The sequence below is a fragment of the Macrobrachium rosenbergii genome, chromosome 59 (assembly GCF_040412425.1).
Source record: "Macrobrachium rosenbergii isolate ZJJX-2024 chromosome 59, ASM4041242v1, whole genome shotgun sequence".
NCBI classification, from domain to species: domain Eukaryota; kingdom Metazoa; phylum Arthropoda; class Malacostraca; order Decapoda; family Palaemonidae; genus Macrobrachium; species Macrobrachium rosenbergii.
The window spans coordinates 37,459,052-37,469,613 of NC_089799.1; the positions used below are offsets into that span (position 1 = coordinate 37,459,052).

At 35.7% G+C, this 10,562-nt stretch overlaps 1 protein-coding gene across 2 annotated transcripts in view; it reads left to right on the forward strand.

The window, feature by feature from the left end:
* The first annotated feature begins 771 nt into the window (after positions 1-771).
* The window catches only part of LOC136837348 (ionotropic receptor 21a-like), a 28,912-nt gene continuing 19,121 nt past the window's right edge, over positions 772-10,562 (forward strand). The window contains exons 1-2 of one of the 2 annotated variants that reach the window (XM_067102093.1): positions 772-1,099; positions 6,298-6,381. Coding sequence is in view for 1 of the 2 variants with exons in the window: in XM_067102092.1 (XP_066958193.1) it covers positions 9,947-10,060 (114 nt within the window). In the remaining variant the exon portion in view is untranslated. Of the gene's footprint in view, positions 1,100-6,297; positions 6,382-9,811; positions 10,061-10,562 lie in introns of those variants that run through there. The other variant, XM_067102092.1, reaches the window with a different exon arrangement.

The window sequence follows — 10,562 nt, forward strand, 5'->3', positions numbered from 1 at the left end:
TTTTGCCCGAGATGCCTTCTCAAGGAACGTAGCGCAACAAATCATCCGCATCATGGTTGACAGGAAAATACCTTATCAGGTAAGAGAGAGAGAGAGAGAGAGAGAGAGAGAGAGAGAGAGAGAGAGAATATTTTCTTTTTGAGAATATGTAGTAACAAAGTACCTTGTAATCTTTGTTTATTCTTTCGGGTTAAACTCTACATTTTACGGCATTTAGTAGGATGTGGAAGAGACAAGTACTCGATCAGTTTGTCATTTAGCTAATTGCGCTTTCCTCCCGTAAACTGATCTTTTCATTTCGCTTGTTTTATTTTTTCTTTGCTAAAGTTCAAAATTATATATATATATATATATATATATATATATATATATATATATATATATTAATAATTAGTATTCTCTCATAGGCCATCTTACATGCATATATATATATATATATATATATATATATATATATATATATATATATATATATATATATATATATATATATATATATATATATATATATATATATATATATATACATATATAATTAAGAGTGTTCCCACATACGTCATCTTACATGCAATAAGTCAAAGGAAAAAGGACTAAGCAATCAGTTAATTCAATTTAGTATGATTCACTGTAGGCAAATTCGCCTCTAAAACCTCTCTCACCACTGCCTTTGCAGGGAAAACCACTTTAATCACTTTCTTGTCCAAAGTGCTGTCAGAAATTCCTTAATCCAGGTACAGGCACGATCAGAGCTAATCGTCGCCTGAGGCAGGTCAGCTGGCAGGCTGAACACGTGCGTTCCATCATCTTGATATTGCAGTCATGCTGCCTACATTTCCATGTGGGCAGAGTGATCACAATGCCATCTAGGAAGAGAAAACATAACTTCCAAAGCTATAAAGGGCCTTGGAGAGAGACACTCGCTCTTAGAATTATATCGGCGGCCACGGAGAACAGAACTCCGTCCCTTGCTCCATTAAACTGCCTATTTCCAACACATGGCTGGCAGTATCAAAAGTAACTTTTGTTGTGAACTAATTTACTTGTCCTCCCTCCCTCTCGCTGGCCCTCATAAGAAGAAAACTTCAGCTCCTAAAGAAAGGTAAAGTACCAGGATTTAAGGTTTTTCGTCAGCCACGTTCCCTATTCGCCTTCAACAATTCTCCTTTCTCTTCATAGCGCGATACACCTGCAGTGAGACCTGTATTACTTTTTATATTTTTTTTGTAGTTTTATAGTTTTATAGTTTTTCTGATGCAGATGGTACTCATGTATGTTATGTATCTGGAGATTACATACACTGGGATATTAGTTTAGTAGAAGCTAAGCAGGATGAAGATGAGATTTTGGCAGACACAAAAGCATTTTTTAGAGGGGAATTAGTTAGGAAGGGGTATAAGTTGCCTTTTGCAGGGCTTGAATTAGAGGGTAATTTGTTAGTTAGGAAGATTAGATACAGACTGAGAAATAGTGAGGATAAGGGTGACACAACGCAAATAGTTGCACCAAGGAGTTTAGTGTCTACAGTTCTGGATATTGTTCACTGTAGGTCTGGCAGTCTGCATTTGGGTACTGAGAAGATGTATCAGAATATTGGGGGAAAATTCTTTTGGAAGAATATGCTCATGTCAGTGGAAGACTTTGTGAGAGGTTGTTCAGTTTGTAATGCTTGTAAGCCATCGAGGGTCGTTTCTTGTAAATTGGGTTCATTTCCTATTCCCAGTAGATCATTCTCCAGGGTCCATATGGACCCTTTAACCAATTTCTGTGAATTTAGTTATAGCCATAGGCACCTGTTGGTGGTTGACGAATGAACAAGGCTCGTAGAGATTTTTCCGTTGAAGCATAAAACAGCGGAAGAGGTGGCAGTCACAAACTTTAATGGGTATGTTTGTCATTATGGGGTTACTGAGGTGCTGATTACAGATAGTGGGAGAGAATTTGTGAGCAAGACGTTAGAGTGTCTTGCAGATGTAGTGGGTATTCGGAAAGTCACTAATATTCCCTATAGACCAGAAGCTAATGGGCTGTGTAAACAGGCAAATAGGAAGGTTATTGAAGCTCCTCAGGATGACTGGGGATGATGTAAATTGGGATTGATATATTCCACAGGTGCAGCATAGCATTAATTCCATAGTTAGTGATACCACTGGAATGTGTCCCAGTGAAGCGCTGTTTGGTTACCCAGCGCAGGGTGCTTTTGATTTGTTGCCTATTCCATCGGGGGATGAGACTGTAAGGGCAATTGTTTCTACAGCGAAAGAGAGATATGCTCATCTTGCTAGGAATCTTGAAGTGAAAATGCGGGATATGGTGGAGAGAAGCAATGTAAAGCCGGATAGTGAAAGTTGCTGTGGGAGATAGGGTTTTTGTGAAAATAAATGTCAGGAATCAATTGAACTATAAGCTAGGTCCTAAATTTGAAGGTCCTTTTCATGTTGTAGAAATAAAGAAGGGGAATAGATTTGCTGTTCTAGATGAAAATACAGGTGTGTCTCGGTTGACACATATACCTAAAATTAAAAAGACAGGTTAATGGGAATCTTATGTGTTAATTCCTTTGTTGTGCTGTGTTTCATTTACTGACCACCAGTGATAGGATTAACTGCGTGCATAAAGCATAGAGATAAACATGTTTTGTTCCTTTAGTTTTGCTGAAGTGAATTAAGACCAGGGAGACAAAGTTATTTGATGAAGTAACGTCCTTTTAATTAACTTAAGCATATATAATTACCTCACACTAGTTTTAATAAACTTAGTTTGATTTCTCACATGATTAGTAAGTTTTTTTAAGGGATCACGGTTGCCTTGAGAGTACTCAGTCGTAATTTTATTGTTATGAAGAGTTCAGGTATCTGGCTGAAGTGAGGTAAATTTTTGAATTCTGTGATTAGTTTTGTAATAACCAGGTGCTTGGAGCACTTCGTGACAATAAATAAATAAATAAATAAATATCTATATCTATATATATATATATATATATATATATATATATATATATACATACATACATACAGTATATTACATACATACAGTATATTCTATATATATATATGTGTATATATATATATATATATATATATATATATATATATATATATATATATATATATATATATATATAATTTTTAAGATTAAAATTAGAATGATAAGTTTAAAACTCTCTCTGTCTATGGTGAAACCTCATAAAATTCGTATATTTATCAATAATGACATGTGGCTTATTGTGTGTTGGTAATTCTAGTTGCTCGTTCACCTTCAGTCTCGCCCTTTTATGTAATACCAGGATCGACGTAGTAAGTTTCCTTGTGAGCTTTTTAATGCTTTTTGTTACATCTCATTTAGCCATAAATGTTAGAACAACTAAATAATTTTTCTGTTACATTTATTCTACTTCTGTGTGTGGAAATTTTATTTCTCTATGCTATGGAAAACACAATAATTTCTTGTTTGAAAGGCTTGGTCGACCTGTGTTTCTTCAAGGTGCCTCCTTTTTCAGACAATATAACTGTGTAAATCCAATCTGAGTAATGATTCTTGCCTATCATTGGTCGCCCAAGGCAATAGGTAACTTTTTTAATAGCCCTTACAGTAGTTTCCGAACTGGTGAATGACATCATGGAAAGCACTTTTTTTGTTCATTCAAAGGATTCAATAAATTTTTATCAGTCACGAAAATATATGTGAAATTCCATGAGGAATAATCATGAACTTATAATGTTAATATTTCTTTTGGAGAAGAATACAATGGGTTGATAAGACAAACTCATATTATTCATTATATTTTCTACTTTATTTAAGTATGTATTGAATGTGATATTGCTTGCTTTATTTTGTTTTTTTATTGCTTTGTTTCATTATTCTTAAATAATAATAATAATAATAATAATAATAATAATAATAATAATAATGAGCTGTGGAAGGAAATCATTAACGGAAATGTTATTATACAGGTATAAGAATTGTTATATGGAAGTTAAGTTCCTTGACATTTTCTTCTCCGTAACGTCTTTGCTTCTTAAATTAGTGCATTGTGTTCGTTTTGCAATGTTGAGGCAAATATCTGGCGAGTTTTCTTTGCATTACTACATATAATAAATATGGAATTTCCTGGAGCCTGTGATTAACTTTAAGCCCCATGATTGTGTTCTTTTTTTATTAAATATAGAGAAAAAAGCCTAGAGAGAGAAAGGGAACTTTGCATTGCCAGAATCTGGATCGAGAGATCGGTGAAATCTCAAAAGGATCCATAGGTCTTTTCCCTGTCTTGGAGTCCTTCCATCTGCAGTTCCTGGAGGAACGAGAGAAACGCCATTCGCGCATGCGCATAATAAGTTTCGAGATCCTTCAGATCGTCTTCAGAAACGGGATGCATATTCGAAAAGCCGAGTAAAGGAAGGTAGGGAGGTTACAAATTAAGTCTGTGAACAGTTGTACACTTACGAAAATATGGACAACCTCGCCGACACGCTCTTGAAAAGCAACTGTATGTTAGGAAACGAAAGCAAAGGAGTGGTAGAAGTGATGTTGAAATGAACTACAATCTTCGGTGTTTTTCAAGAGTGTTTTGGAATCCTTCGGTCTTCAGTTCCAGGGAGGACAAGGAAGAGTCATTCGCGATGCTCCTAATGCTATAGCTCAGTAAAACACCAACTTCAAGTTTCCTGAAACAAGCTCCGGGGTCCTTCAAATCGTCTAGAAGCACTTCTCAAAGCAATGTCATATTCTAAAACCTGAGCAAGGGAACATTTCTTGATTATCATTTTCAGAATGTGAGCTCTTCTCTCGAAATAAGGACAAGAGGGAAAGGGAAAAAGAGAAACTCAGATAGAAGAAATTGATAAGAAAGAAGAAGAAGAAGAAGAATGAAAAGGACAGAGAGTTCTCTGAGGGAAAGGTCCTCCTCAGAGGCTGCTTCCCTAGAGGGAGGTAGGTTTCCTGCCTGGCTGGGGAAACGGGCCTGTGGAGGACCTGAACCACAAGGGTGGGGGGGCCCCAAGGCACCCAAGGGAAGCCATCCCTTGAGTACACCCTTGCCAGGGAAAGGTCTTTCTTGGAGGCTGCTTCCCTAGAGGGAGGTAAATTTCCTTCCAGGCCAGGGAAGCGGGCCTGGGGAGGGCCTGAACCATAATGGTGAGGGGGGCCCCAGTGCACCGAAGGGAAGCCATCCCTTGAGTGCACCTTTGCCAGGGAAAGGTCCTCCTTGGAAGCTGCTTCCCTGGAGGGAGGTAGGTTTCCTGCCTGGCTGGGGAAGGGGCCTGGGAGGACCTGAACCACAAGGGTGGGGTGCCCCAAGGCACCCAAGGGAAGCCATCCCTGAGTACACCCTTGCCAGGGAAAGGTCTTTCTTGGAGGCTGCTTCCCAGAGGGAGGTAAATTTCCTTCCAGGCCAGGGAAGCCCTGGGGAGGCCTGAACCATAATGGTGAGGGGGCACCCAAGGGAAGCCATCCCTTGAGTGCACCTTTGCCAGGGAGAGGTCCTCCTCAGAGGCTGCTTCCCTGGAGGGAGGTAGGTTTCCTGCCAGGCTGGGGAAGCAGGCTTGAGGAGGACCTGAACCACAAGGGTGAGGGACACCAAGGCGCCCAAGGAAAGCCATCCCTTGAGTGCATCTTTGCCAGGGAAAGGTCCCCCTTGGAGGCTGGTTCCCTGGAGGGAGGCAGGTTTCCTGCCAGGCTGGGGAAGAAGGCTTGGGGAGGACCTGAACCACAAGGGTGAGGGACCCCAAGGCGCCCAAGGAAAGCCATCCCTTGAGTGCACCTTTGCCAGGGAAAGGTCCCCCTTGGTGTGGTTTAAGGCATCGCTGTAGTCCTGAGTTCTTTTTCTTCCGTGGTTCGAGCGCATGAGACGATGAACTTATTATTAACAAAAAAATTCCCCTAAGGGAATTTTTTTGTTAATATATATGAAAATATATTATTTCTGAGGTAGAGCGAACTGGATATTAAAGGATATTTCCAGCTTAATACTTGTATATGAGTCACAGTGATGGGATAAAATTCATTCATATATATATATATATATATATATATATATATATATATATATATATATATATATATATATATATATATATATATAAATATATATATATATATATATATAAATATATAATATATATATATATATATATATATATATATATATATATATATATATATATACACATATATATATGCAGTATATATATAGGTACTCATATATGTTGTTTGCGTGAGTGTGCATGTTTCAGCCTGTAAGGAATAAGTGTATACATATATCTCATTCTTTTTCTCATATTTATTTTATTTTTCCCATTTCAGGTCGCTGATGCTGAACGAGAAGGCGTAGGAAGAAATGTTCGCTGGCGAATTTTTTCTTGTAATGGCTACGTCATTATTGCTAAAGTAAGAATAAGACATTTCATTCATGGGAGCAAATTATTTCCTTGGATATCAAAGTAAGAAATTTGAAAACTACATTCCAGTAATTGTCTATGTTAGTGAATAAGTAACAGTTATATGTACACATTTATATATATATATATATATATATATATATATATATATATATATATATATATATATATATATATATATATATGTATATATATATATATATATATATATATATATATATATACACGTTAAGAGAAGAATATATATATATATATATATATATATATATATATATATATATATATATATATATATATATATATATATATATATATATATTACGATTTTACCTGCGGAAAAGCTTATCATGACCCAGCTATAGACTCTAAATGAAGGATTTCTTCGTTACTTACATCAATATCTGACTGCTGTTGATTCAGGCAATCGTAATAAACAAAGAAAAGGGGGAGTATAACTGAGGTGAGGGCTCTACTCACAAGGCAATTGGCAGTAAAACACTTTAGGGTAAGTTTAAGATTACATATATATTTACAATAAATGAACAATCAAAAGATGAAATGAACTAATCGGGCATGCAAGGCCTGGGAGATTTATCAACACTTGAAGGTAGAAACGTCGATGTGACGATACTGATTCACGAAGGGCAAGGCATAATCGAGGAAGAATTCCTTCAGGATTCCTCTGTAAAGGGAGAGATTTACGAATTAAAGGCCAGTCAGGACACAGTAAAATATGCATAGGACAAGGAAGTGCACAGTGGGTGCCAAGGACACCTTGAACACGATTTTACATAATTCCTCAAACACTGGAATTTTCTTAACACTGCTCTAACAAGGCGAGGTTAATGTGGAAATACTGGCACCTAGAAATGAAATAGGAAGCATAGGGCGAGAATTAAAGCAGTGTGACTGAATGAAAAGAACCTCTGCAACAGATCACTTTACCTTATAGAAGAGGTGGCTTCAGCGTGAGTAATGGCAGTGGAGGAGGGCTATAAGGTCTCACTGGTAAGACTACTAAGGCCCCCTACAGGGGATTGTGATGTTTTCCTAATGCAGATGGGATTAGTGCCGTTCCCCTATGCGCGCGCATCATTTGAATCGCGGGTTGCCTCGTTGTGAGCCTATTCCAGGTGTGGTGTCACCTTGTTAATCTGGTTTATTCCAGAAATTAATCCCTCCTTCTTGTTCCTTCGGTCAAAGGCTTTTAAGACCTCACATGTTCAAAGAGCGAAGGTGGGAGAGATTTCCAATGCAGAATGGGTTTAGGAGGGGCCAGTATTCCTTTTGCTCTTCCTTGTCATCATTTGAATGCACTGCAATGTTATTTCTCAGCTTTAAATTAAGCGTTTGGTACCTATTAAGAAGATGTTCCTGCAGGACCCGCATATATTCTATTAATCTGGTTTATTCTATATATATATATAATATATATATATATATATATATATATATATATATATATATATATATATATATATATATATATATGTCACATGTGTGTGTGTTTGTGTGTGTCTAGGTGGGTGGGTGCATGTGTAGTGTTTTGTAAACATATATATATATATATATATTTATATATATATATAGTATTCCTTTATATATATTATATATATATATATAATATATATATATATATATGCATTGTTATATATTATATAGTGTGTTAAATTAAGCGTTTGGTACCTGGGATGCTTTGGAAGATGTAGAAATATATATATATATATATATATATATATATATATATATATATATATATATATATATATATATATATATATATATATATATATATATATATATATGTGTGTGTGTGTGTGTGTGTTTGTGTGTGTCTAGGTGGGTGGGTGCATGTGTATGTGTTTTGTAAACATATATATATATATATATATATATATATATATATATATATATATATATATATATATATATATATATATATATATATATATATATATATATATATATATATATATATATATATATATATATATATATATATATATATAAAATGTGTGTTCTGTGTCCGGTTAGAAGAGTTGAATTGAATTTTGAATGTAATTTTGCCTTAGGGCTAACGCCTAGATCTCAGAACATGAGTAACAAATGTAATTAATAGCACGACCTACCTAGAAATTACATCTATTCAAAGAAAATTGGAAGGTCGCCTTTCAAACCAGTCAGTTAGATTAAATTAATTTATTAACAGATTTGCGACTGGAAATTAATATGGACTAGATGGCAGTCCAGCAATCAAGGCCCATGCAGTGTGCCATAAAAACGTGTAACTACAGTTAGCAAGCAAATAATTCTGAGACGGCTTCAGCCCTACAAAGAATTTGATACGAAGCCTATGAAACACTCCAAGTGAGACTGGCTGGTAAAATTAGTTTACGTTAGCAACATTTTAATATATATATATATATATATATATATATATATATATATATATATATATATATATATATAAATTGGTAAGTCTTGTCGCCAGTTCACGTTACTCTTGTATGCTCAAATATCGAAGAACAGTTCCTCCCATCAAAATTGAATTCAGTCTTCCTTGAGGATGACTTTCATCCAAATGAAATTATATTTGATGAGGATCTTTACCGCCGCTGTTCGAACTATTTCTATTTAGTTAGAGCAATCTGACAGTGATTTATTATTTCAGTCATCAAGGAGGATATATTAACTGACTTCGAATCTGTTGTACAGTAGATATTCCTGTCGAATTCAGGTTCGGTAGGCCTACTTAGAATCGAAATCAAGCCTCCTCGCAATGATAGCTCAGTACTAAAGTTGGAGCAGTCGGCTGTCTTTGATATTTTCGTCACTTATTAATACATGACGCTTATGCCCCCCAAATATTAGGCAACAAATACCCCTGAATATCGAATTCAATTTACCTTGAGAAAAACTTACATTAAACTAGAAAAATAAATGATAAGTGCACATATCTTCGCCAGCGTGGAGTATTTGTGTGTGCGTGTGTGTGTGTGTGCATGTGTGTGTGATAAGCAGATAGATGATAACTTATTTTTCATTCGTTTCTCAAAATAAACATATTCCCTACTCACTCTTGCTAAAATGTCACAAACCTCTAATTGCGTTACGTATTGAAAGTTTTCCTAGGAATTATTTGTCAAGAGAGAATTCTATGACGAGAGCATCTTTGCTATATTTACATTTTATACCCTGCTTGATGTTTACAAAAGATCGCATTACAATCCTGGGAATTACTTATGAAGCGCCCTCATCGCAACTGATTACGATTCACAGAATCTGCGTGACTTATCCAGAATTCTAGATAAGGACGACGAGGCCTGGGACTGGACAGGACGTTTTTTGTTCATTTCTCTGAACCCCAAAGAAGATCTGGAAGTCTTTGCTACGTGGTATAAACTTCAGAAGACGCCCGATGTCATTTTCTTCACGTAAGCGTTCTTTTCATTCATTCGCGGGCATTTTGGATTTCATATTGTGCTTTAACTTCGGCATTTCATTTTCATTTTACTGCTGCCTACCCTAATTTGCTTCGCAGACAAGGCCACAATATGCAGGAACTCTCACTCTCAACTCATTTGCTGTATCGTGACAAAAAATTTGAATTCCTTGTCCTGTGGAGAAACAACACTCCTTCCTCGCAGGTCGATGTTTTCCCTGAAAAGGTATGACGTTGGGGGTTTAGCATTTGAATTTGTTCTTTAGATGTCAGAGTTTATATTTCAATGACTGAACTGGCTGCCATATGTCAAGCTCTTCAATTTTCTTCTTTATATCTTTAAAAATGTTTCTAATATAATTATTTGTCAGCGCTAGAACATTTATATTCAATTTGCATTACGAAAAGAGAGAGAGAGAGAGAGAGGATGATAATTTAAAAGAAACTTAATGTTATTTGAGTTCTTACGTTACTCCAATTTATGTCATCTCGATAAAATAGCATTATCAGCTTAGCGGAAGATCAATGCCCAACTTACTTATATTAACAAATAGCATTAAACTACTGCCACTAGCACAAATGAGTGATAGTTTTATATGGTTTGAACAGTTTACTCGTAATTTCTTATGATGAGTATGTGCCAAACGTTTCTTGAAAGTTATATTTTCTACTAGAAATTTCCACTTTGTAAAGTTCTTTTTGGCCAATAACTGATTTTGTATGGATAA